The sequence below is a fragment of the Exophiala mesophila genome, assembly GCF_000836275.1.
Source record: "Exophiala mesophila strain CBS 40295 unplaced genomic scaffold supercont1.1, whole genome shotgun sequence".
NCBI lineage: Eukaryota > Fungi > Ascomycota > Eurotiomycetes > Chaetothyriales > Herpotrichiellaceae > Exophiala > Exophiala mesophila.
The window spans coordinates 5,668,873-5,696,753 of NW_015622504.1; the positions used below are offsets into that span (position 1 = coordinate 5,668,873).

The following is a 27,881-nucleotide window of genomic DNA, read 5'->3' on the forward strand; positions in this document are numbered from 1 at the left end:
GATGAAGGGCAAGATTTGCGTGGTGACAGGAGCAGGCAGTGGGATTGGACAGGCAGCAGCGGTTGTTCTCGCACGACAAGAGGCCGCGGCGATAGCGCTGTGCGATGTTGATGAAAAGGGTCTTGAAGAGACGAAAAATCTATGTGCGGCAAGCAGTGGCAAAAGATAATGGATGTATATCTTACTGGGATGCAGGTCGCGAGTACGGCACTACGGTGACTACAACAAAGGTAGATGTGAGCGATGCCGAGCAGGTCGATGCCTGGATGCGAGCGACGTCAGCAAAATTTGGTCAGATCGACGCAGCTGCGAATATTGCCGGCATTGCTGGAGGTGCTGCCGAACTCACCGAAAACATTGTGAGCGTCGACGGAATTTGTTACGTCCAGAAATGGCGTTAGATGGATATTTCCGCTAACAACATGTTAGGATCAAACGGCATGGGATCGTATGCTTTCAGTCAACTTGACAGGCCTCATGCTATGTATGAGAGCCGAAATTCAACATATGAGACAAGGTCGAGGATCGATTGTCAACATCTCTAGCACGTCTGGACTTCGCGGACTCCCAAGAAATGCGGCCTATGCCTCGAGCAAATTTGGGGTGATTGGGCTGACTGAATCAACGGCGGGAGAATATGGAAAGAAAGGCATCCGGGTCAATGCCGTCTTACCGTAGGCTTCCTTTGTTCTTGGTCTTTGTGAAGAGACGTCGTGGATCCTCTAACTCGGCTTTTGATAGCGGACCTATCGACACAAAGATATTTCGGGACGGTGAGGCTAAGGGGCTCTTCAACGCCGACATCGTAAGTGCGGGAACCCTAATGGGCCGGATGGGTCAAGCAGAAGAAGTGGCCAAAGTGGTTGTGTTTTTGCTCAGTGATGAGGCGTCGTATGTCACCGGAGGTAAGTGTGCACTTACGAGGACATGGAGACATCAAACTCACACAGTCTCTAGCACGATGGACAGTAGATGGGGGCTATTCTGCTTGCGGATTTTATTCTGCCGGATGAAGAACACTGATGAGGACAAGGGTAACTCAACTTGTCATCACTGACAGGGCATGGTGGATGATAAGGGTGGTGATGGTGGTTGTGAACCCTAATCAACTGTGGTCGAGTCGACCACGACTATACCGTGGATCTACCAAATCGGTGTGCTTGTCATGGCCTTCTGACAACATGTACAAACCCTTTGCAAAAGTCCAACCTTAGGCGGGGAAGAGCTCTCGGCCCGGAATTCCCCCCAAACTTCACCTGTAGTCTACACCGTTGGTAGTCAAAACCCAACTGACAGAGGACTCGAGATTCGACAACCTCGTTACGGGAGGACATCGGAGGAATTGCAGCCATCTCCGCCTGGTTGGTTGCACGAACCGAGGTTAGCGGGATCCACTTGCTTGCACAGCCGAATTGCCAGCTACCAAAATACCCACCACCATGCAGAATCCCTCGAATTGTTGGCCCTGCGTCTCGGTAGTGCCTTTCTGTCTGAACGTCAAGAAACCTAGAAGCTTGCTTCGGAGTAATCCCCCTGCCTTTGAACACACTCTTTCTGGGGGCCCCAGGTGACCCCGGAGTCCAGATCTTATCAAGATGGGGAACCGCATTAGAGACTGACAAAGACAGAGACTTGGCCTAAAATTGTCCATCGCCCAACCTTTTTCCCACCCTCGCTGGTGAATCTTTTGTTCTCGTTGTCTGTTCACCTCCACGCGTGGTGCGGGCGGACTATACAGAATTGATAGACACAGCACCGAAGCTCCACCATACCATCAATCATGTCCGAACACAATCTGTCCGAGGCAGATCAAAACCAGCCTCGCTCCGTGGTTGCATGCTATGTATGTCGCAAACGCAAGGTCAAATGCTCCAAAGAGTATCCTCAATGCACCTTGTGTGCGCAGACACTACAAACATGCGAATATCCCGAGAAGCTGTTGCGGCCGGGACCTAAGATTGGGTCCACCCAAACCCCGCGGAAGCGCAAAAGACAAGGTAAGATGGTCCGAAAATGAAACAAGTTATGGGTGTTCGGGTTTGCTGAGTGTGGTTCCATTCTAGGGGAGACAGTGCAGGTCAATGCGAGTGCCCCGAGGCAACGTATTGATTCACCGCTGCCACCAACACTAGCGCCGCAGGACTCGCCGTCTCCATCGCGAGATCTGGCACCTAGTCCTCGTGGCCACGTCGATCTACCAGAGCCAGACTCACCCAGTCCTAGGCCTGACATTCAAAGTCTCAGTTTCATCATCCATCCATCTCATGACTCGTGTTCCGACCAGCGCAAGGACGGAAGCCCGGGGAGCAACAAGCAGAGATCCCCCGAAAGCCATGTGGCCTCGAGCTGTTTTGCTCTGGGGTTTAATCCTGGACTACTGGATCACTAGTTAGTGCCGTCTTTGCACACTCTTGCCGCCCTTGCTGATCTTGTACATCTAGCATTGACAAGTTCTTTGAGAATTTTACCTCGTTCCGACTGTTCCGCGAATCCGACTTTCGCAACCTGCTCCACCAGGTTGAAACCCACTACCAATGCCGGGCCCTGATCGCCACGTTGCTGCTCTTCGCCACGAAGAGCGACGAGGGCACCGATGAGGACTATCCGGTACCGGGAATATCACAGGGTCGAGCAAGCGCCAAATTCGTCTCTCAGGCACTCAAGTACGTCGACATTGCCATTTACGAGCGGGCTGACTTGCCCATGTCGCTCCCTCTGTTGCAAACCATCATTCTGATCTCACACTATCTGCTGACGCAAGGCGTACGGGGTCGAGCATGGCGATACCTGCGATGTGCCGTCGGCTCGGCGTATGAGCTGAACATGCATCTGATCGATGCCGACCGAAACTGGACCAATGACATCGACCCTCAACTGTGGAGTGAGGATGAAGAGCGGCGTCGAGCTTGGTGGGCAATCTGGGAAATGGACGTCTTCTCTAGCGTCATTAGGCGGTGCCCAACCGGCATAGATTGGACCCAAAACGAAACTTTTCTGCCCGCCGACGACGACAACTGGACCCGCGGCGAGCCTCAACAAAGCTGCAAACTGAGCCTGGATCCCGTGGGCAGGTACAAGGCTCTGGAGGCATGTGGCAACCAATCTCCCAAGGCATGGTTCCTGATCATCAACTCGTTAATGAAGGAGGCCCAGAAAATCACCAGTCCAATGGGGCTCGATACTTCATTTGTCCCCGATCTACATGTTTCTGCTACCGCCACTGCCACTGCTTCTGATACAGCCAAGCCACAAGACCGCCACGGACACAGCTACGGCCACCGCACGCCATCCCGAGCGAGGGAGTCGCTCAATCAACTTCGGATTATTCGCAACGCACTGCAATGTACAGTGATGGCGCTCCCTCCCCAAGTCAAATATCGGTACCAGTATCTCAGTTTCGGGATGCGGGAGATTGACAGGCAGTCGGTCATCACGCGGCGACTCCAGCATAGCGCGATTTACAGCATCCACACCATGGTGCAGCTGACGAAGTTGATGATCTACAAGTACCACCTGTTCAATCAAAGTGGGGATCAGCTGCTGAAGAAAGATTGCCACCATCACTTAGCTCGCAACCAGGCTCTAGAACAGTATTCGGAGTCCGCGGATGAGATTGTGTCCCTTGTCGGCCAGAGTTACGAAGAACACTTTCGCTTCGTCAACCCCTTTACTGCCAGCACAATCTGGCTCGGAGGCGCCGTCCAATTGCTGTACCGCGAGTTGGCGCCCCTGAATCCGTCCGAAAAGGCGGTGACAAACTCCAAGCTTGAGTTGCTTCGTATGACATATAATCACTTTGTGAGTTTTTGGTCAATGTCCTCGACGATGCAGAAGAATCTCGAGGTCGTTGAGACCGAGATCCACAATCTCAGATGCGGTGGGCCCAAAGCACAAGAACAAGGACAAGACCAAATCCGTCTTCCGCCCCAGACAGACACAAACGCAAGAATCGAGGCCGACGGTGCGGGCGATGGTCACGGCGATGTGGGGTTGCACCCGGCCGGTAAGCAACCAAAATAACACGAGATAGTCGAGTTTAACTGACATGAGGACCTTGTAGATGACTCCACGGTCACCTGTACGGGTCCGTTCATGTCGACTCAGTCGATCCCGCCGCCAAACACCAGACCAACTTGGCTCACAGGCCAGCAGGTTACTAACGATCATCAATCTTCCTTTCATCAGACAGACTCAGCTCTTCTCACGGCCAATACAGCTACCGGAGTCGGCCACGCCTCTCACAGGCTTTCTCCGCATCTGTCCCGCTCAAACGGCAATCAACTCGATATGTTGGGACCATCTGTGTCAATGTCCGTCTTGGGTCAAGGAGCGTCCAGTGGCTGCGGTTTAAGTGACGAAGATTCGGCCATGATGCCATTGTTTTTGGACCCTGATCCACATGGTGATAATGCGGCGGACATATTGTCACAAGCCGTGATGGAAAGCAACACCTCCCTATCTCAGTATTTAGGAGGGATCTTTTCGGGTAGTTATATGGCATAGCAGAGACTAGCATGTAGTGCTATGAATAATGAGGTTGACGTTGTTCAAGGTGAAGTCTGAAGGCTGAACTCGGGTCTTTGTTGTGATCAAGCATAAGTGCTCATGTGCTTCGTCCAAAATTCAGGACTTGTAGCCTTGATGGTAGCCCGGGATTGTGATCATGACCCTAACGGGAAGTGAAGATCATCCGAAGATGGTCCATATTAGGATGACACACCACAGAGCCTCCGGTTATTTGCTCAGATCGCTCACAGGTAGGCTGCTTGTCATTGGATTATCCAGAATCTATCTATCCCAATAGCAGACCTGTTGATCACACGTCCTCTCGACTCAGTGGAATGTTGAGGCACAACATCTCGTAGAAAAATCGATATCCTCATCATCAACAACACAATCCAATCATGGCATATCGGACGATTCCAGGCTTGGTCATGGTACCCATGGCCATCAAACCAGGACTTTCCGTTCAAGAATGCGATGACTGGTACAACAATGAACACGTGCCGATGCGTATGAAACTACCCTACTTTCAGACTGGCGGCCGTTATCGCTCTATCGAGGACAACGAAGAGATGAAAACAGCTAGTGGGCTGGAAGAATGGCTTGCTCTATACGACATCAGTGACATGCACCGACTCTTGGACCGACAATATGAAAGACTTTTGGAGGCACCGGCTCAGTCAGGTCGAGAATCCGAGGTTCTCCAGAAGGTTAGGGCGGTTCGGTTCTATTACGACCTAGTAGCGACCTACAAATCCCCGGAATACATCTCTGACCAGACTTATTGCCGCAAAGACAACGTGGAGGAGCTCTATGGTAGCACAACCATCGTCGTTGGTGTCCAACTCGTCGACGGCAGTGCTGACGCCGAGAGTGAATGGAATCGATGGTACGACGAGGACCATATGCCTGCTGTACGCCAAATCCCGGGGTGGCGAAGAACAAAAAGGTATCGACGATCCGTCATTGAAGAAGATTCCACAGCCCCGAGATACCCGGCAGAGTTCCTGACTCTCAATGAGTTTGGAAAGGACGCTGCGATTGGTGGGCGAGAGCACCAATTGGCCATGCAGACAGAAGTCAAAACCAGCGTGGTCGCCAGCAAATGGAGACACATGTTCAAACTTCATCATTTACAAGGAAAAGCTGCCCGCGATCTCGATGCTCTACGACGACAGGGTGTCAAGTCGTTCACCAGTCCAGACGGGTTGACTCACACCGGCTCGAGCTCAGGCTCCCAGCCGTATATTGAAAATTATTACACTACGGGAGATGACATGATCGTACCGTATAGACTGGAAGGTGGACCAGACAATCATGGCCCAACTGTGGTTCTGTACACGTCAATGCCCCTATCATGGGGTTTGTGGGATGAGTTAAGCTCTGTGTTGCTACGTGCTTTGCGAGGAAAGTGTAGAATTCTACGCATTAGCCTTCCTGTTCGTCTCGATGACATTTATACAAGACACGGAAAGGAGGGGGATAATGCCACATCAAAAGATCTCTTAACTGGTTTCGAGGCACTTCACCTCTCGATGCCAGTCTTGGCCCTTGGACTGAAGCTTGCAGGGCCCTCAAGTGATGGAACCACAAACAAGATCAAGATTCATACATGCGATGGAGAAGGAGAGTTCACATCACGAAAATGGGCAACTATCACATGTCCAACTATATCTGAGTTGAAACACCTTGTCGAGAGTGTTTGTAGTTCGAGTTCACAACTTTCAACGCTGGAGGAAGTGATAGATAGCATCTGGCATTCCTGCACTACGCAGGTCTAACGTACTAAGACCGAGTTGATTCCTGTCTCTCAAATTGAACTCGTACTTCTACCAATCAACTCCCTTGATCATCCTTTCAAAATCAGTCGTCATGAGTTCTATCACATTCCCCCATGGATCTTGCACATATAATGCCTGCTCACCATTAGGTAGATCGACAGCACTCCGAATTCTCTTCCCTCCTGTTCTCTCAACAATTGCCGCGACAGCTGAAGGATCGTTGGCCGTCAATGCAATGTGGAAGAACCCACCACGAATCCAGGCTTCTTCATCAAAGGATGTTGGAGAGGCTTTTGTACCGCCTCTATACTCTGGATCGATGAACTGGAAGAGCTCGAATCCAATCTGGTTTCCAGTCGCCATATATGCGACTTTGACTTCGCGTAGTTGGTTTCCATAGACTGATGTCGTAGCAGATCGTGTCAGTTTGCAAGCAGGATGGGGACGTAGACGTAATATGGGGCACAGTTCAACCCTTCTCTCTTGTAGAGACAATTCTTAAGGCCTGGGCAGTTGAGGGCTCTACAGTGATTACATACTTCGAAATATGATCCCATTTGGATCGTCTTGTTGACGCATCACAACGTCCGGAATAATGCGGTCGAAGCCAAAAGCGGTCTTGTACCATTCCACCGCGACCTCAAGATTCTCCACTGACAAACCGACGTGGTTGAAGTTGCAGCGAATACTTGGAGGCATAGTGAAGTCACCAGGTAAGGGCGGTGAAATGGAGGATCGGTACAATGACAATGACAGAACAATTCATATGTGTTAGTGTGTTAGACACAGATCAGGTCCAAATCATGTTCGTTGCTAGTCTAGTCTGCTAATTGGACCTTACGGACTAACTTGCGTTGGAACTTCGCTGAAGTTCAAACCCCTCGCCAAGTGTTTCACCACCCAGGAATACCCTGTCTGATGCCAATATTGGGCCTCTTCTTAATCGAGGTCTCGCTCTCTTCCGCTTCTAGCCGCTTCACCAAGTCTTCTGGATCAAAATCCACCCCGATCGGATTGTCGTTGAACTCCTGCGAGGCAAAGAATTCGGTCGCTTCCTCAGCCGTGTCAAAATTGTCCACCTGAGTCTCCAGCTCGTTCCCGTCTGGATCGTGGAAATAGATACTGGTGGTCGGCCCATGATTCACGCACCAGAATGGGACGATGCCATTCGCTTTACGTTGGCGATACGAAACCGCCAGATCCTGGAGAGAGTTGTAGGTGAAGGCGATATGAGCCAGTCCTGCAGGCTTGCCGACTCGTTTTATCGTTTCTGGAAAGACGCCAATGGCGATTCGGTGGTGTTCGTCGTCGTAGGTTAGAAAACAGAGCACCTTGTTTTGATATGTGATCTCGGCCCCGAGAAAAGTCACGTAAAATTCGCACATGGCCTTGAAACTGGTAGCGTCACATGTTCTCAGGACCACGTGGGCCAGGTATGCCGGTCGTAGTACCTTGGTGCCTACGTTTTCAAAGTCGACAGCCATGGCTCTGGTGGCTTAGGATTTGATGGGTATGGAATTCAGAAACTACTTCTGCTGGAGGATGGATGATTCTAGAGGACTAACATCAATCCGCGAGTTGAGGATCACTTAACTAGCCTAGAAACTCATTCAGTCAAAGTCTGTGAAATGCATCAGAAGTCCTCGTCCTTCTCCACAAATTTGGTTCTCTGTGAGTTGGGGCAGTCTGGACTCATCTGGGGTTGCGGTCCATTTTCGGACTATCGGCCCCAATAAGGACACATCCAACCTGGAATGGGATGGAGAGTATGGTCGTTTCCGTGGACACTGATTAAGACAATAACTATGTCCTGGCCCTTTTTAAAACTGAGACTCTCATTGCGACCGTTTCCTCTCAACCCTGGTCCAGAGCCCCCGGAACTCAGGAGCAAATTCTCAACACAGTTCAAGATGGCAGAGAAAACGAAAACCATGCGAGCATTCCGCTTGGTCGAATACGGAAAACCAGGACAATATTGCGATGTGCCCATTCCCAAGCCGCAAAAGGGCGAGGTACTCATCAAGATGAAGGCCGCCGGCCTTTGCCGATCAGATCTGGACATGGTAGACTCGGAGCCTGGGTCAGATCCATATGCTTCTGCGGTCGATGCTCCTTACACACTCGGCCACGAGAATGCGGGTACCATCGCTGTGCTCGGCGAGGGCGTCGAGGGTCTGGCGGTTGGTGAGGGCGTCGCTGTTCGCCACATGCCACACTGCTCGCACTGTGAATACTGTATCCGAGGCGTTGAGCAGCATTGTGGGACGTACAAGCGTGGCGCCATCGAGATCAATAGGGGTACCGGATGGGACGGCGGCCTGGCAGAGTACATGATCTGCCCCCGTGACCAACTCGTCAGCATCGGAAACCAAGATCCCGTTCAATACGCGCCGCTGACAGACGCGGGTGTCACTGCCTATCACGCTGTCGGTACGGTCAAGGATCGACTCCGACCCGGATCCTCTGCCATTGTTCTGGGTTGTGGTGGCTTGGGCTCGTACGCGCTCCAGTTTCTGAAGCTATTGATGGGAGTCCGGGTCTACGGGTGCGATGTGAGCGATGCGAGACTTCAGATCGCCAAAGAACTGGGGGCAAAAACGTTCAAGGCTGGCCCTCAGGCTGTGGACGACATCATGTCCGAGACTAATGGTAAAGGAATCGATGCCATCCTCGATTTTGTTGGGTCCGATGAGAGCATGGATCTTGCCATGAAGATATCGCGACCTCAAGGGAGAGTGGTTCTGGTCGGCATGCAGATGGGCACTGCCCCAGTAGGGTGGAACAAGATTGCTACGAGCTGTGAGTTTGCCATTAGTCTGGGTTCTACGCGTCGTGATTTGGAAGAAGTTTGTTATCTGGCGTCGACCGGCCAATTGAGGATTGATGTCGATCCATACACATTCGACCAGGTTCCCAAGGCTTATCAAGATCTTCGGGATGGAAAATTGAAAGGTCGAGCAGTTATCATCTTTGATGACTGATGGATGACTGTGGACCTGTGTAGGATTTGCTCCCTTGGAGCCCAAGCCACAGCTTCGACTGGAATTATCCAAAATCTATGCCCATAGGAGACAGTGAACAATACAACTCCAACGTTCTAGGCCACCTCCTATTTGCGTGGTATATCGTTCCTGTGCTCCAGTAATCAACATGGAGAAAATAATGCTGTTCAACACATCTCTCCGTAAGCACGTCACATGGCTTTGTGGGAATGGAGGCGGACTGACTTCGGCTTCTGATACCTGACTCGAAAGATTGTCCCTTCACACCAAACAAAAGCAATAAATCTGATAAAATCGACTCATCTACTCCTCCTAAGGACTCGTGATCTCAAGTAAAAAAGTCCATTCTATGTGGTGGTCTGACGAAAGCCACTTCTATTCATCTCCTCACAGCAGAGATGCCCAACCCGAAAATGGCGCTTCAGATGATCATGGTCCCGCACCGTCCAGTACACACCGATGAAGAAATCAATGCAGATCTTGCACCAGCATTTTCAATTTTGCAGAAGTAGGTGTCTCTGGCGTATATGGAGCATGGTTTGGTAGGACTGACATATCTCAGAGCAAAGGGCCTCAAGGCTGTATGGAGGGGTAAGAAGCACGAAGATCGCCACACTCAAGTTGCCGTAGCCCTTTGGACAGATCTGGGATCCAGTCACGCTTTCTTCACCAGCCCCCAATATGCCGAATTTAATAAAGTTCTACAACCAGCCATGAATGGGAGACGGATCGAATGGCAAAACCACGCACTGATTGATGTCACCGGGATCGACGACCTGTCACACCTGAGCAAGACTCTACAGTCACCGGCAATCGAGGTAGCATTAACTAAAGTGGTCGAGGGCGGTGTTGCGGGTTACTATGATGTGTTCCGCAAGGTGGTTATTCCTATTCTGAACGAGGACCCTGGATGTGATGGCTATTTCATCAGTCCCCAGATAGAGAATCCTCAGGATCAATTGCTACTGATCAACTGGAAGTCCGTTGATGTAAGTTAGGGAGAACACTGATGATAAAACCGATGAGAGGTGGATTAGCTGACCATTGACACAGGCACATCATGAAGATTTTGAAAAGAAGCCTACGTTCAAAGCCTGTATTGATGGACTCAAGGATTACTATGCGATCTTTGTGGTTCCATGGCACATTACAGAACTGAAGTTGGTTCACGGACAATTCAATTGAGCATGGGAAAATGGATGATATGAATAGTTTGTAGGTCCATCCTCATGGATATGTATATATAAGATACAACTGCAGCATTCTTGAAGATCTCGCTGGATGCAATCAGTTCGGAGTGCTGTCGGGGTGACATCTGGTGCAATACTCCCCCTACTGGGATCGAAAGCGATAACATTGGATAGGAGGTATCAGCCGACCTGTGACTCCAAACCCTTGTCAAGTTCATGGCTTGGGCTCGTCCTTGCGAGGGCCAGCCAAAACAAGTCCTTGGGGTTATTCCGCGCATCAATTGCAAGGGATCAGCAACAGGACTTTCTCGCAAATGATCAGCGTGAACCCCAAAGCCGGGAATATGGTGGATCAAAAATCCAGACCACATTGTTGCTGCGGAGATGACACAGCCGGTCGAATATGGAGGACCAAAGCTATCAAGATGGATCCATCGTGGAGTCTCGCAACTCTCCCCCCTCACAGATCAAAGAAGACCCTGATGGCAGCATGGGAGGGATCAGGACACCTTCTGATCATGCGAACTCTTCTCCAGGCGCTTGCATACTCCATAAATTACTCCACATGTAGACCACAGCAACGCAAGGTTCTCCAGACGGAATGACTTCGGAGTGATGGGAGCCATTGAGTCCAGACCGGTGATTGGCATCACGGCTTCTCACCCACATGCTGGATCCGAAGCCGTTCAATTTGGACCGTCTTGGGTCGTGGAGGTACGGTCTCTTGCTGGACTGGCTGCACCTATACACCAAGGCGCACCAGTAGCCCCAGAGTATGTGTGGTGATATTAGAAGTTCACGATGCGCTTATTCCCAACCTTCACCCGATTACCACCAACAAGCCCATATTCATTCCAATTCAATCCACCTTTCCAGAATAATTGATCGAAATACAAACCTGTCGACACCATGATTCAATCAAATGATCTCCAAAGCATTCTCAAACGCCTTCAGATTCTGGAGGACAAGGATCAATTGACGACTCTGCTCAACAGCTACTGCACCATTGCAGACTCCAAAGATTGGGAGGGCTACGCAGGCACCTATATCGACGAAGGAGCAATCATGACTTTTGAGTCGTGGGGTGACGTGCACGGCAAGGAAAACATTGCTAAAGCCGCCAGTGCCGAGCAGCAATTTGAAGGGCTGCAGCACACCATGACCAACATGGAGTTTCAAGTCGATGGATCTGATAAAGCATCTGGAACCGCATACCTGTGGTTCTGCGCCACTCCAGAGACGGCCAAACCAGAAATCAACTATGCATTTGGTGGACCATATCGTTTTGAATTTCAGAGAACCCCAAAAGGTTGGAGGATTTCTCATATGTGGCTACGAAAGATCTGGGCTCAAGGCAAGGATACCAAGGGGGTTTTTGGGGCAGCTTGAGTAGAAGATCGTAGTGACGCCTCAGAATCCAATTCAGATTGAGATAGTAACATACATTGTCACTCCATGTCCTACCATTAACGGTGTCTCTACACTTTGTACGATATCATACGCTCGGTAGTGCTGAACAAGAAAATATCCTTGTTCTGTGGAGAGAAGAGCCCAGTACGCAAGTCAGTGCCAGAGCCATAAATCCGATGGTCAGGCGGAACGATATCGGACTTTGTTCGTTCCAATAGCCCGAAATCCCCCAATTGGATCTCTTTGACTGTATCTTACAAGCTCTTGTCTGACTAGCTTTTATCAAGCATATAACATCTTTACATCGCGCATTAGAATTAAGAAGGCAAAAGAAACAGGATCACGCTTCGAAGTTTACTTATTGAGCTACACCAGGATTACAGATGGACCAAACCTTCTCCTCGACGCTGCTGCAAGGCAAAGTCGGCCTGGTTACGGGCGCCGGAACCCCTTATGGCATTGGCAGAGAACTGATCAAGAAACTGGCTGCGGCAGGAGCAGCGGCTGTCTATGCGTGCGACTTGAACATGGCGGCTATTCCGTCATTGAAGGAAGAATGCCAAAATTTGGGCTACAAAACCGTCATCGAAGGGCGGCCCTTGGACGTCTCGAACGAGGAGCAGACGGTTAAAGTGCTGAAAGAGATTGTAGTCGCTCATGGTCGATTCGATTTCTATATTGCAAATGCCGGGTTTGCCAACTATCGGTATGGCGCTGCGGAGTATCAACTCTCTCTATGACGATTGCTGACATGGGTTCCAGAAACCTCAACGATACAGAAATGGTTCATTATGACCGTCAAATTAATGTGATGCAGCGCGGTGTATTTCTTGGAATCAAATATGGTAGCCAGGCCATGGTAGTCACCTCTAGCGACAAGCCGGCTCCTGGAGGAGCCTTTGTGGTGACAGGATCCTGTGCTGGATTCTTGGGCTCCTATTCCGATCTCCCCTACGGTACTGCATCACTTGAGCCCCTTAGAGATCCAGTTAATTTCGTTCCAGTTTGGATAGACTGATTGATGTATGTACAGCAATCGCCAAAGGCTCTCTCCACAGTTTGGTTTCGGCGGCCTCTGCACAGCTCGCGACCAGCAACATCCGTGTCAATGGCGTAGCACCGGGATTTACCAAGAGCAGCATTTTGACCGTCTCAGAGAAGGCCGAGTCCGGAGCGTACGACAATAACTTGGAAGCCCAGAAATTACAGCAAAACCATATGTGGTTCTTCGAGAGGGCCGGCCTCCTCAAAGCCCCCGAGTATTACTATAATCGCCTCCAAGACCCCGGCGAGATTGCTACCGTGCAGCTGTTTCTCGCCTCGGACTTGTCTTCGTGTATCAATGGGCAAATGATCCTGGCAGACAGTGGCAAGACCGCGGCAGCAACGGGGGAAGCCTGTACGGGGCCTGTCCCACCGGTTAAACCACTCGACTTGTCTTGATAGAAATCGGTCCGTAGAGACAGTGGGTCAATTACCTTGGGGCTTCTCCAGAATACCAACAGGCATGTAGCAAGGGGAATTTCCGAGATCCTGGAGCCCCGCGAACTTATTCAATCAAGCATTTGGGATGTACTTTGAGGAGTGTGTTATTCACGAAGAGGTGGACATCAGGAGTAGACAAGGAGCCAATCGAAAAAGCCGACTTCGATATTACGTCCCTCTCCTCGTAACCCAGGAGAAAACTAGGTTCCTTAGTGACCGCAGGCCCAAGTGGACACTTCTGGCTCAACACCGAAATGAGTCCGCCCGCCTATGACGGATTTTTGCTCTGAATGAGGGTCAACCTTCTTTGAAATTATTGTATTTAGAACATCATGACAGTGACAGTGAGCATGAACACAGTCTAGTACAATTAATCTCCAAGTCTAAACCAACATGTTGTCGACGTTGACTATTGCGGTTTTGTTGTTGGTGTTGTTGGGGGCATGGAAGCTGCTTCGTATGGGCCGCAGAGATTCCAGACTCCCACCCGGTCCTCCTACAGTACCCGTCTTGGGCAATGCACATCAGATTCCATTGACAGGTTTGGGAAAGAAGTAAGTTAAACTCCTCGATCGTGTGGTTTTGTCGATTTCACGAATCTAAATAAAGCTCAGATTCCACGAATGGGCAAAGGAATATGGCAACATCTACTCCCTAAAAGTCTTTGACTCGACCATGATTGTGCTTGCGGATCGGAGGGCCATCTATGAACTACTCGATAAGAAAGGAAGCATCTACTCGGATCGTCCCTATTTGGCGGTGCCCACTTTCATGTCGAGAGGACATCATATGACCTTTGAACAGACGACTCCTGCATGGCGAGAAAAGCGATCCGTCATCACTCGAAACTTGAACCCAAAAAACCTGGACGAGAAGCATTTCCGAGTTCAAGAAGCAGAGTGAGTGAATCATAAACCTCAGTTCAAAGATTAAGTTGGGTTTGGGAAAGTTGACCTCGCCTTAGATCGATTGTGTTTATGAACAACCTGCTTAAACATCCGGACAAAGCATTTGATTACGCAAGACTCTACGCTTCCTCGGTGGCCTCGACGCTCTCTTGGGGCTTTAGAGCAGCTGACTTCAACGCTTTTTTTTACAAGAGGTTCTATGACTTCGTGGATCAGGTGAGATCTCCTCCCTTTGGTCCGCGGTGCGTAGCTTACCATTTCCGCTAGTGGCTAGAGGCAATCGAACCCGGCGCAAATCCTCCAGTTGATCAAGCACCTTGGCTCTGGTATCTACCTGGGTCGTGGAAAAAGCGGGCATATCATGTTCGGGGACTGATGGACACGACCTGGAGCGAGGCTCGAGAAATGGTGCAGAAGCGTCGAGAAGCAGGCGATATTCGAGATTCCATCATTGACCAGAAGATCAGTGAATACGACAAGAAAGGATGGCCCATGTCACAATATGCGTTCAACAATCTCTTTGGAGAGTTGCTCGAGGCTGGTGCTGATAGTAAGTCCATATCTTACTGAGACTGTTCGAAATGATCGTCAAAAAAGGGTTGCCAATGTCTGACCTTCCCAGCAACGGCCAACATGTTATTGACCATCATCCTGGCCGTTACCAAATTTCCCGAGGTTCAAATAAAGGCGAGGGAACAGTTAGACGCAGTCTGCGGAACTGACCGAACACCGTTGTTCTCCGACTTTGAAAAGCTCCCTTATATCAATTGCATTATTAAAGAAGCTCTCAGGTGGCGACCTACGTGAGTCAGGCTACAGTTCATTGACATGATCAAATAAGCTTACCGAGTACTTAGGTCCGACTTAGGTATTCCACATAGACTCAGCCAAGGTTTGTCATTTGGTCATTTCTTACTCTGTCTCCATCTAAAACCTGACAATTTTGAACTTCAAGATGACTGGTTCAATGGAATGTTCTTCCCTAAAGATTCCACAATTTGGCTAGCAGCATGGGCTATCCATCAAAACGACAACGAGTATTCAGATCCAGATCGATTCAACCCGGATCGATTCCAGAATCACAGAAAACTAGCAAACGATTACGCCGTAGGTCCCGACTGGGAGATTCGAGATAAGTTTACTCCACGCGCCCCTAACTATATTCAATAAGCTAACTTACCTATACATCACTATGGTTACGGTGCTGGACGTAGGATGTGTCCTGGGATTCATCTTGCTGAGCGAAGTATGTGGCGGATTGCGGCAAAACTTCTCTGGGCTTTCGAGTTTGAAGAACTGCCTGACAGGCCCCTCGACATCAATGCGTACACTTCGTCCAACTTGGTACGGCCTATGGAATATGAAGTTAAGATCAAGCCTCGTAGCGAGCAGCATCAAAGAGTCGTGGAGAGAGAGTTGATCAGTGCCCTGGATTTTTTGAGTCAGTATGATTAGAAATCAGCATGGCATGGTACTCTACGCTGATATGCATTGGCCGAACTGAGCATGGTCTCTACTTATGGTTGTGAGAACAATACAGAAATATGCAAAGAGAGCTACAAGATTCTCCTCTGTTACCATCTCCCAAAACCGAATTATCGCTCTGCTTGACACAACCCTTTCAATGCGCCGAGTAGCCTCCACAAACCGGAAGAGTGATACCCGTCACATAAGATGCGGCATCCGACGCGAGCCACAAGGAACCTTGAGCAACCTCATGAGGCGCCGCCCAACGCTTCAGAAAGGCAACATCACGGAAAGCTTCATGAGTCGTTCCAATGGTTTTGAGACTGGCTACGGACATCTCGGTCAGAATTGCCCCTGGGGCAATGGTGTTGACTCTGATGCCTCGATGCCCATTCTCCAGCGCCGCGGACTTGGTCAGACCCACTACAGCATGTTTGCTCGCAGTGTACGCGGGCATGTTGAACTGGGGTTTGAACGCATTGATAGAGGCGATGTTGATAATGGACCCTCCATGACCCTGCTTGATCATCTGCTGCAATTCCCATTTCATACATAGTGCAGGCCCTTTAAGATTGACAGCGATAACCCGGTCGAAATATGCCTCGTCGAAATCCTCAGTCGGCGTTCTGTCTGGGGTGAGGGCGGCATTGTTGACTGCGACGTCTAGTTTCCCAAATTTGGCGACCGTTGCCTCGACGAGCGCCTTAACGGAAGCAGAGTCAGACACATCGGTCTTGACGAACAAAGCTTGACCACCCGCTTTGTTGATACCGTCGGCGACTTGTTGGCCGAGCTTGTCGTTGATATCGGCAATGACGACTTGAGCACCCGCTTCAGAAAATATCTGTGGACGACACATCTGGTCAGTCTTTCCTGATCTACCATTTCTTCACTGATATCGTCACCTCGGCAGTCGCTCTCCCCATCCCTGTCGCAGCTCCAGTCACGATGGCCACCTTCCCACGTAGACTGTCAAAGACTTGGGCTCGTGGTACATCGATGGTAGGGACTTCTTGAGGCTCGCGTTCGTCCATGGCGACGTGATGTTAGCCGTTAAACAAGTCAAGTCCTGTTTGTTAGTGGGATCGGCTAGCTTCAGACTTGATCGTGTCTGACTTGTCGTCTATTTTGTCGGTAGAAGTGCCTAGACTTGCGTCAATCAGCGACACAGCAAAAAGGGTTTACACACAGCAACGTTGAATTTAGTAGGGTACGTCGTTGTTGACTCAATGCCGTCGGAACGACTTCGGCCAGCACCGAGACAAGGTCCACACTGACCCACTCACGCTTGGGTGATGCACCCATGCTCACGTGCTTGAAGATCATGATTGGATAGAAGACCCCCGCCATCGAGGTAGCTACAACCTTTTTGAAGAAAGCATCAATTCAAGTGATCAACCCCAAGTTTGGAGTATTGCGATCCGGAGCGTGGCCTTGACTTACCGGCTTTTCAGTATGGCCGATCACCAGCACAGACTCAATGCCACACGCCCATTAAGCGGTAAATTGGCCATTGTGACCGGGGCCACCAGAGGTAAGACACGAGAAGCAGGTCAGGGACACTTAAGACCACTGGTCTAATGAAAATGCACTGTAGGCATCGGTCTGGCCGTCGCGAACAACCTAGCCAGCAAAGGCTGTTCGCTTGTCTTGGGGTACACCAGCAAAAGCTCCATCAAGCTTGCCGACGACCTCGTTGTCGAGTTCAAGAAGAAGTACGATATAGATGCAATTGGAGCTCAGGCCGATGTGAGCGATGAAGCTGGGGCGAGCACTATTGTGGCATTGGCAAAGAAAAGCTTCACCAACTCCCACACTGGTCAGTTTCAAATCGACATAATCGTCAACAATGCCGGCATCGCCCCTCTCAAACCATTGGGTGAGATCTCCCACGCCGACTTCCACCAAGTCTACTCAGTCAACGTGCTCGGTCCTATCTTCCTGATGCAAGCGTGCCTGCCATACTTGCCACAAGATCGATCTGGTCGCATCGTGAACGTGTCGAGCGTGGGAACTGCATTGGGGCTTCGAGACCAGACCATCTACGCGGGTTCAAAAGGTGCTTTGGAGGCCATGACTAGAGTCTGGGCCCGCGAACTGGCTGAACGTGCCACGGTAAACTCGGTCAATCCTGGCCCAGTTTTGTCTGATATCTACGTGGCCTGTCCGGATGACATCAAATCCATGCTCGGGCAATGGAGTCTGGTCTCTCCGCTCGCAGCTGTCCGACCGCAAGACGACAAGGAAATACAGACCTGGGCGAAGTTTGGAGGTCGGCCGGCATATCCCTCCGAGGCGGCGGGAACTATTGCTATGTTGTGTTTGCCGGATGCGGCATGGACTACGGGCAGCGTAATCTCGGCGAACGGAGGAATGCGTTTTTCGTATTGATTTTAGTATCAACATCTAGATTCTTTTCCCCGCTAATCGGTCCCGCATCAACCTCCTTGTGTTAAGCATGGACATAAGACTGTCGAGTAATGGGGTACATGATAGACCCTGAACCTACCAATGCCACCGAAGTCGGGCCGTAAGAAGTCATCCTATAGTCATTCTAGAACGTTTGTATCAATTTCCGTTGCATTTATCGACCATTGGAATACCCCCAGGTGCAAAGACGACTCATATCGTTTCCATTCTCGAGTTTTCCGATCGAATTGAAATCACGGAGTATCCCCCAGTGGACCATCAGGAGACTAGATTCTTCCACGTCGAGACCAAGAAGCCAGTAGCAGTAGAGTTTTCGCCGCGTTCATTCGATCGGACCGGATGCCCATATGCCCATATGGCCAGATAGACATCCACATCTACGAACCTCTTGTGACAGGCAGCGTTCCCCCAATCGAAATCGATCATGGCATCAATGACCAACGGTAGTCAATCTCTATCCAACGGACAGGTGAATGGTGCTGGTGCTGATGATGATGGAGATGGGAACGGTTCATGTACATCTCAAACAGATATTCTAATCATCGGGGCCGGCCCAGCGGGTGCTTCACTGGCATGTTTCCTTGCGTCCCACGGAATTGTTGGAACCATGGTGAGCAGAGCTTCGGGAACGGCCGACACACCTCGAGCGCACATCACCAATATGGCGGCACTTGAATGTCTACGGGACATCGACCTCGAAAGAGAATGCCTCCAGGTCTCCACAGACGGAGACTGTATGATGCACACACGATGGTGTCACAGTATGGCCGGACAAGAGTTTGCACGAATCTACTCATGGGGCAACGATCCGAACAGGAAAGGCGACTATGAGATGGCCAGTCCATGCCAGCCTTGCGATCTGCCTCAGACCCTCCTCGAACCGGTTTTGGTGCGACATGCTACGACACACGGCTTCAAGTGCCGCTGGAACACTTCGCTGGTCTCTTTCCACGACCTGGGGCCTGGCGCAGGAGTCATGACCAGATTAAGAGATGACTTGACAGGGCAAGAGTATCATATACGGTCTAAATACCTGTTCGGTGCCGATGGGGCTAGGAGTAGAGTCGTCAGTCAGCTCCAGCTTCCGCTTCTCGGCAAAGCAGGCGGTGGTCCGGCGATTAATGTCCTGGTTAGAGCCGATCTCAGCCACCTGGTGCAGCATCGAAAGGGGAATCTCCATTGGGTCATGCAACCTGACTCTCTGCACCGTGCCTTTGCCCAGATGGCTATCGTCCGCATGGTGAAACCGTGGTATGAATGGATGTTTATCCTCTTACCAAAGCCTGACTGGGATGGTTCTGAGCCAACAAACGATCAATACCTACAACAAGTCCAGGCGTTTATCGGAGATGAGTCCATACCCGTAAAAATCCTAGGCATCTCAAAATGGTTCATCAATGAAACGGTGGCAGAACAATACTCGAGTGGGAATGTCTTCTGCCTGGGTGATGCTGTGCATCGACACCCGCCGTTCAATGGATTGGGCAGTAACACATGTATTCAAGATGCCTTTAATCTGGCCTGGAAGATCGCGTATGTGGAAAAAGGGAGGGCTGCGCCGTCGCTACTGTCGACATACTCTACCGAACGCCAACCTGTTGGTCATTCCGTCATTGTCCGCGCCAATAATGGGTTCCGAGAGCATTCCCGGATCTGGGATGCTCTGGGGATGTTAATGGAAAACGTCGAGGACCGGAGGGCTGCCATGAATCAATTATCAGAGCCCAGCATCAAGGGACGGGAGCGCAGGAAAGCGCTGCGGAACGCAGTTCAAAACTCTTGCCACGAGTTCCATGGTCTTGGAATCGAGATGAATCAGACATACACGGGAATGGGAGTCTTTACGGCCGACGAACAATCTCCTTTCACTCTCACTGGCCGAGCAGCCGAGGATCCCATCTTGTATCATATGCGAGGCACATACCCTGGTCGCCGTCTCCCACATGCCTGGTTGAATCGACGGGTTCCAAATCAGGCCCCAACCTCCACCATCGATCTCGCAGGGAAGGGTGCCTTCGCCCTGTTTACCGGACTTGGAGGCACTTCGTGGCTGACGGCCGCCGCGGCGATAGAGAGGCAATTGTCCGGAGGTGTTCGTTTGAATGTGCACTCCATCGGGATCGGACAAGACTGGGAAGATGTTTACGGTGAATGGGAGGCCGTAAGAGGAGTGCACGAGTCTGGAGCGATCCTGGTCCGACCTGATCGCTTCGTCGCGTGGAGAGCTCAGGAGTGTAGTGGAGATCCGAAGGATTGCGAGTCGAAACTCATGACAGTTATGCAGGAAGTACTGGGACTGTCATCCATGAACTCTCATCGAGATCATCTTGTCAATGGGAATAGTTGATAGAGTGGTTGATAGAGAGTCCATCTCGTCACAGGGAATGGATGAAGGGAAATGACTTTGAGGCATAGACATTGATAGGTCAGCTAGAGGTTGAGTCAAGAGCTGTTTATTTTTCCAGGTGCTGCAGATTGCGTCCATATCGAGTCTCGGTATTATGGCTTGTGGACATCCAATTTATACTTGGAAGGTCAAGTAGAAACATAGACATAACGGTTGCGGGCTCTAGACTCGATTCATCCTGTGTTTTACTCTGATGGTATCTCGGGCCCGCAAACCCCAAACCGACCATGCGGAAGATGAATAGGATTGCATGATGCCTGATACCTATGGTTTTGGATGTGAATTCTTTTACGTGTCCAGTATCTAGCCCATCTCCAGCTCACCGGCCTCTCTCGCAAGAACATGCCATTGTTGCGACGTTGTCGACGGAATCTAAGTATACAGTTGGAAATTGCTCGAGTGTGTTACAGGAAATACCTAAGCATGGCAGCAGGGTGGCTAATCGACTGCAAATGGTCGCCACTTGCTCTGCGTTCTCCTCCCAAGCCTGATCAATTCTCGCCCAACTAAGTCTTGGTCGGGGTCTCAACCGCAACACGTCCCTCAGAATATTCGGTCTCTGGCCCCTTTGTTTCTTGGTCGCCGCCCTTGATCTCTTGCTCCAAAGCTTGCTCAAAGTCAATGGCGACAGCATCACCGAACTTGGCTCCGAGTTCTTCCAACGAGATACATGCCGTCTGCGGAAAAGTGGTCAGTTGGTTTGCATGTTCTGGTGGTCAAAGGCAACTTACCTCGGGAAGATAAAACATGCAGGGAATGGTCAGAGCGACAGTGACGGCAACAAAGACCATGTAATATCGCCAGCCGATGCTAGCAAAAGCCTGGGCAGCTGGGGCAGTGGCCCAGATAGAGAAGATATAAAATCCAAAATACGAAATGGTTGCGCCCTTGCTTCGGAGGTGGGTTGGCCAGATCTCACAGCCATAGACGTAGCCGACACATTCCAGGGTGCAACAGAACCAGAATGCGATGATGAAGTAGATGGCCACGGCAGCTCGGGTGCCGTTGACGTTGGAGCCATCGAGATACTTAGCTTGCAGAGCAGCTTCAATCGCGAGCAGGATAGCCATACCCCATCCTCCAATGACTGAGAAGATTCGAATCAGTCAACATGTCGGACCAGAAGGTCTACGCGCAAGGGTGCAAAAGGTCTCGACTTACCAATCAACTTGACTCGACCGATTCGGTCCATCAGATAGACATTCACCCAGCATCCGAGAAAGAGGCAGACTGTCCAGACACAGCCCAGGGCGAGTTGCAACACCGTGTCGTAGCCCAAGTTGCCAAACAGCAATGGGGTCAGATTGGCCAGCACCGTGATGCCTGTGGATTGGGCCATGGACCAGACAAGCAGAGTGCAGATGGTGCGCTTCCTCATGGACGGCGTGGTCAAGATGTACTTCCAGGAGCTGGGCAGGGCGCGATCGAGCTCGACTTGGGCCACGATCTGGGTCAACTCGGCGTGGGCCATGTGACCATCTGGATCTTCTTGAGTTTTGTGGATCGACTGCAGGATCTCTCCAGCGCGTTCGGGTTGCCCATGCTCGACCAGCCAGCGTGGCGACTCAGGAAGGCTCATGAGCGACGCAAACAAAGCCAAAGCCACGGCAGTGGCGATGACGAAGTTGAGTCTCCATTGATAGTCAGTGGCCACGAAATGGAATCCCAGCGCCGCTGCCGACGAGATGATGTAGCCCAGCACGATAGCATTGCCGGCGAGACCGACGAGCAAGCCTCGACTGTGGGCCGGGGAAATCTCGCTCAGATAAACTGGCGTGTTGCTGATGATCATGCCCGCTCCAAACCCCGCGATGTACCGTCCGGTCATGAACATGCCGACATGCACGGCTCCCGCTTGGATGGCATTGCCTAGGATGAGGAGAATGGCAGCCACAGCGGTACAGTTTTTGCGACCCCATTTGTTGGATATAGGGGCTTGGATGATGGCACCGATTAGCGCACAGCCAAAGAATCTGTCAGTGCAAGCATCAGTAAGGAGTTATATCTAGAAGCCACATGTTGCAACACAGTGAAGCACAGTATAGGTCCTCGTACCCTGACACGATTGCGTCCACAAGAGAAGTGGCATTGCTGCCGCTAAGGAACTTAGCCCCGAAAGAGACTTGAGCAAACGAGCCCGCAATCACGTTGTTGGAGTAGCCATAGTTGAAGCTGGCCAAAGTAGCAGTGACAATCAGCTGAACGTTGTTGTCAGTCAGCATTTGTTCACCTCTGAAGCGCGTTTAGGAGCAATGGGATCTCACGTACCAGAATATTCTTCTTGCTAGTGTGCCCCTTGAGGTTGAAACTGTGCGAGCCAGTCATTGTAGCGGTCGTAACAATGAGTCTAAAGTCTGGTGACGATGAGACAGCAGATCTACAGATGAATCGATTGAGGTTGTGAAACAGTCAACATGGCTTTATGTTATCTCAATATTGGGTCACTGAACTGTCTGGTCGACCTCCGCAAACCCCAGAAAACACATGTTCAAGGGGCATTTCCGCAAAAGCCTGGACCTCGGACAGCCACATGACAAACAAATCACCGGTGGGGAGCTTCAACGGCTGTGTTGTTTTGCGAAGTTGGACCGCCCTGATTCTTTGCTATTGTGTGAGTTTGTAAAAAGCAAAAGACCCGCCCGCTAAGCGGAAGAATGAATTGAACAGCGGACCAACCTGGTCACTCCGACTCCGGGTATCAGCTTTGTCTGGCATCGCCATCGCCCCCGCCCCCCGCCCCCCACTTCGGTCGGTCGTGATGTCTCCCCGCAATTCATTCTCATCCCCGGAGTAATGTGAAATTAGATCAATCAATCAATCAATTTTGATATAGACTAAGGTGAAAGACAATTATCGCCGTCACATGATTCGTCAGAGAGAAGTAGCTTTGCTGCATCATCGGTTCGATTGGTACTATATCTTTGATTGATCATTGTCTACGCTAGAAGAATGGCTTATACTGGTCCAATAGGGGGTATCTGATCAATGTGACCATTGAATGCCTGAGAGCGATGAATTTCACGCTTGGAAATCAAAGGCTCGACGGAGGACAAAGCGTCCTTGAACAAGGCGGAAGCTTCGAATTTATCCCAGATCTGGCGTGATTTTAATCTTGCATTACGTTAGTATACACACGTTGTCGTGCTTCAGTCGGAGTTCACACATACCGGATGTACAAGCTGGCCATATTTACATCCAAGCATTCTTTCATGACCCCAAAACTCTGAATCGTGATCGATCCTGTAGATTCCGACGCACGTATTTTGTCTGCACTCCCTTCCAAAGCGCCCAGCAACTGCTTTCGATTTCCGGGTGTGGCCCAGAAATGTATAACGACGACAAAGCTGTCTCGAGTGTCTTTATCTGGGTCATCTGGCCGGGTCAAGAAGCCAGCATACATGTCGTAGTAGTGCAAGTCATAGTCTGGGCTACCTAGTCCTTGAACATGGCGGAGGAGCTTGTCCTCATCGACCTTTTTCATTTCGCGCTTGAAAACGTCGGATGCTGGGTGGCCAATAAAGAACCCAATCGGGTGACGATAGCCCTCTAACCCCCATAACGTGTCTGGCTCGCCATCGACATCCTGACCCCAATAGTAGGATGTCGAGTACGGTTCCGTGGCCGACACCTCGCAAAGTGGCACTAGCCTCTCCTTCCACTAGAGTTTGTTTCTCTTCGATCAGTTCGATCCTCAGAATGAATAGAGTCTAGCAAACGCTACCGAGGACTGACCTTTGGAAAAGCACCATCTGAGCCCACTACTCGGGCGAGAACGAAGAAGTCGGGCATGTTAACCAAGTCCACTAACTAACTGCCGGGTAGGGATAATGATAGACGTTGTGCACCCCTTTGTCGGTCAGCTACTGACTCCGGTCAAGGGAAGAGCCATTGCTTTCGAGCACATTAAGAAGACCAGTGCATTTGAGGAACACATTGTGTTTTAGTTGGCTTGTTGCTACGAAACTCAATGGTGCGGTTTGCCATCTACTGGATGATGGCGAAGTTGCTCCGAAGTGGCTCCAGAGTTTGCTCTAGTGGGGCCGCGACATTCAGACTTTCAGGTGTTGACGTGCGAACGCACCCCCTCCCCCCGTGTTGACCCCATGGTTTTCTCCGAGTCTCGAGTGGATTCAGTTCGACCTACTCTCAGGACGAGATTGATCATTGTTCCCATAGCATATGATTCCAGCGTTTCTTTCATGCAACTAGCCGGGACGATCAATCCGGCGTCAGAATCATACCATATCTATATTTTGCAACCCTGTCCGCCACTCAGTACTGCTGGACGTTCGATTGATAGACTCTCAGTTAAGCAAGATGCTGGACTCTTTGACTTTCAGTGCCGATCGGAAACCGTCCCCAACGGTCATCGCCATCTGTGGTTTGGTGATTTGGGCCTTGTATCGTCTTCTTCGAGTTGGAAGCAGGGACAAGAGATTGCCTCCTGGCCCACCTACCGTGCCTATACTGGGCAATCTGCACCTAATACCAAAGTCGGGCTTGGGTAAAAAGTACGTCCGAAGCAGACAATGCCTATTGTAATCTACATCCTTGGCTGACTTTCGACAAAGGCTGAGGGAATGGGGCGAAAAGTACAAGGGCGTATATTCGCTCAAGTTTGGCAATGGCACCGTGATTGTGCTCTTTGATCGACAAGCGATCAACCACCTACTGGACAAGAAAGGCGTCATGTACTCAGAGAGACCTCACAGCTTTGTCCCCGGTCTTGTCACGGGAGGGGACAGTTTCGCCTTCATGGACAGCACTCCGTTGTGGAGAGCTGAAAGGAAGGTGGCTGTTCACAATCTATCGGTTGGTTGCGAGGTCCCTATAATAGCAGAACGTGCGAGTTAACTTGACCCGTCTACAGCCCAAGATGTTGGAAGAGAAGGTCGGACATATTCAGGACGCTGAGTGAGTTGTTTAAATTTTGCCCAAGCACGATTCAAAAATGCTGACTGCCCTATCGATCCGTATGCTTGCTGTCAGATATCCTGGCGACTCCTGAGAACTATTACCATCACATCAAGAGGACCACATCATCGGTCGCGAGCGCCGTAGTGTTTGGTCATCGCGGGCGAACATATGACAACTTCTGGGCTCATGTAAGATCTTGAATCGCCCGATGCTTTTGATGAAGGGACGAAAGACTGACTGATCCGGTCTTTCGCAGGCCGTGTACGACGCCATGGACAATTACTCAGCCTCCCTCGAGCCAGGAGCCAACCCTCCGGTTGATGAGTTTCCTTTTCTGAAGTACTTGCCAGAATTTCTGGCCCCGTGGAAGAAGCGAGCTCGAGGCTCGTACCGATGCATGGACGACACATGGAATGAGGCACGTCGCAGGGTGGAGATTCGCCGCTCCAAAGGAATCAAGCGGGACTCGGTCATTGACTCGATCCTGGACGGTGAGAAGCACAGTGACTTGCAAGTTACCGATAAACAGATGAATCACTTTTTGGGTGTCATTGTCGAGGGCGGTGCAGACACGACAGCTTCAGCCACCTTGACTTCCATGATGTATTTGGCCCTTCATCCCGAGTTCCAAGTCAAAGCCCGTGAGCAGTTGGATGCTGTGTGTGGCACTCACAGGTAAGTCTTCTCTATCACCCTTATTCTCGATGAAGTCCCTTCTCATAGATCGTGTGCAGATTGCCAACGCTGGCTGACTTTGACGAAATCCCTTACATCAATTGCTTAGTAAAGGAAGCGATGAGAATTCATCCAGTGTAAGCTGAATCCCCAAGAAGAACGGTCATGAATTAAGCAGAAACATAAAAGCTGACCTTTACCAGACTTCCGCTTGGAGTGCCTCACCGTGTCAACCAGGATGACTGGTACAAGGGCATGCTAATCCCTAAGGATGCTACCGTCATCCTCCCAACATGGGCACTGCACTTGAGCGAGTCGCAAGGATACGTCGATCCTGAGACCTATAACCCAGATCGGTTCATCGGGCACCCGCGGATGGCAGACAGCTATGCAGGCAGCCCCGACTGGCAAAATCGTGATCACTACGGGTACGGGGCTGGTCGACGTATTTGCCCGGGGATTCATCTTGCTGAGAGGACACAATGGCGACTGAACGCGAGATTGCTGTGGGCCTTTGAAATTCAACGAAAGATTGATCCCAAGACCAACAAGCCCATGCCGATTGACGTGGACAACTATCATGAGGGAATTTCACACACACCAGCAGAGTTCCCCGTTGTTTTCAAGCCTCGAAGCAAGGCGCACGCCGAACTGATCAAGCGGGAGATGAGTGCTGCCAGTGATTTCTTGCGCTCATGGGATGACTGAGTGGTGGATTTTGACGTCATGGTGGGATTCGTCAGCATTGAACCGTCTTCTGCTTTGAATGACTGTATCCAAAGCGCCGCAAGGCAACAAGATGGAGATAGCTTTAGATCAAGATCATGAAAGATTTTGCGACGTAGTGAACACATTCTTCCAATGGGCTCCCTGCCATGCGCATGGAACATAGTCTGCGTGTGTCCGATTCTCAAGTCTGTATTTAGAAGTAAGACGGCCAGACCGATCAGTCAATGTGATGTTTCGCTCAGGCCAATCAAAAGCAAAACATTGGGTTTCTTGTCTACCGGCGAATACCACGGGGAGACAATGCTCCGAAATCATTCCGCTACATGACATCCGTCGCTAACGACTCCATTCTGCTTTCAATCCAATCCAATATAATGTGCCTAGATCCAGACTGAAGCATGAAGCCCAAACCGCATCAGCACTGCTACAAAGCTAGGATTACGACTCGTCGACGACCTGCACCTGATCGAGACTGATAAGGCTTGTCAGCTAGAGTTCGGGAGCGAAATTACACTTTTGATTGGATCCCTCAGTAACAGCTTGAGTTGATGGTGAAGGTCGCTACGCTGGTTGAGAATCCGTTCTGGTATTATTGAACAGCCATTTACTATGTCTCTAGCGCTTTCAGGGTACGAACTATATGTCACCCGCTCCTCTGCTCAAATATTCCCTCTCGATCTCCAGCGAGAATACGTTAGGATGGAATCCGAGTTGGGTAACTAACATGTCTGAATTTGCAGTGTAGCCCTCGTCACAGGAGCCGGAGGGGCAATCGGGCGAGCAGTTGTTCTTGGTTTCGCGCGTCATGGGCTGAGCAAGATTGGGGGAATTGATGTCAATAATGAAGGATTGAAAGCGACCTCGGCAGCGCTGGCGGCCGAGTTTCCCGAGGTGGAGTTTTTGCCCATCGCCGCAGACCTGACTTCGGAGCCCGCCGTGGCGGCTGCAGTGGGTGAGGTTGCCACCAAGTTCGGCGG

At 50.6% G+C, this 27,881-nt stretch overlaps 3 protein-coding genes across 3 annotated transcripts; 2 read left to right on the forward strand and 1 right to left on the reverse strand.

The window, feature by feature from the left end:
• Window positions 1-1,780: 1,780 nt before the first annotated feature.
• On the forward strand, window positions 1,781-4,351 carry PV10_01804 (uncharacterized protein; the record flags this gene model as incomplete). Its single annotated transcript, XM_016366049.1, has 5 exons — window positions 1,781-1,997; window positions 2,064-2,388; window positions 2,442-4,003; window positions 4,061-4,152; window positions 4,217-4,351. 5 exons carry the CDS (start codon window positions 1,781-1,783, stop codon window positions 4,349-4,351), a joined length of 2,331 nt encoding a protein of 776 aa, XP_016229698.1.
• An 11,406-nt stretch (window positions 4,352-15,757) lies between these two features.
• PV10_01805 (uncharacterized protein) lies at window positions 15,758-16,911 on the reverse strand. Its single transcript, XM_016366050.1, has 2 exons — window positions 16,652-16,911; window positions 15,758-16,590 (listed from the first exon to the last, which is right to left on the reverse strand). Exons 1-2 carry the CDS (start codon window positions 16,778-16,780, stop codon window positions 15,901-15,903), a joined length of 819 nt encoding a protein of 272 aa, XP_016229699.1. The 5' UTR covers window positions 16,781-16,911; the 3' UTR covers window positions 15,758-15,900.
• A 290-nt stretch (window positions 16,912-17,201) lies between these two features.
• Window positions 17,202-18,137, forward strand: PV10_01806 (uncharacterized protein; the record flags this gene model as incomplete). The annotated part of the gene is made up of 2 exons (XM_016366051.1): window positions 17,202-17,280; window positions 17,344-18,137. The coding sequence occupies 2 exons, from the start codon at window positions 17,202-17,204 to the stop codon at window positions 18,135-18,137; spliced, it is 873 nt and encodes a 290-aa protein (XP_016229700.1).
• Window positions 18,138-27,881: the final 9,744 nt, after the last annotated feature.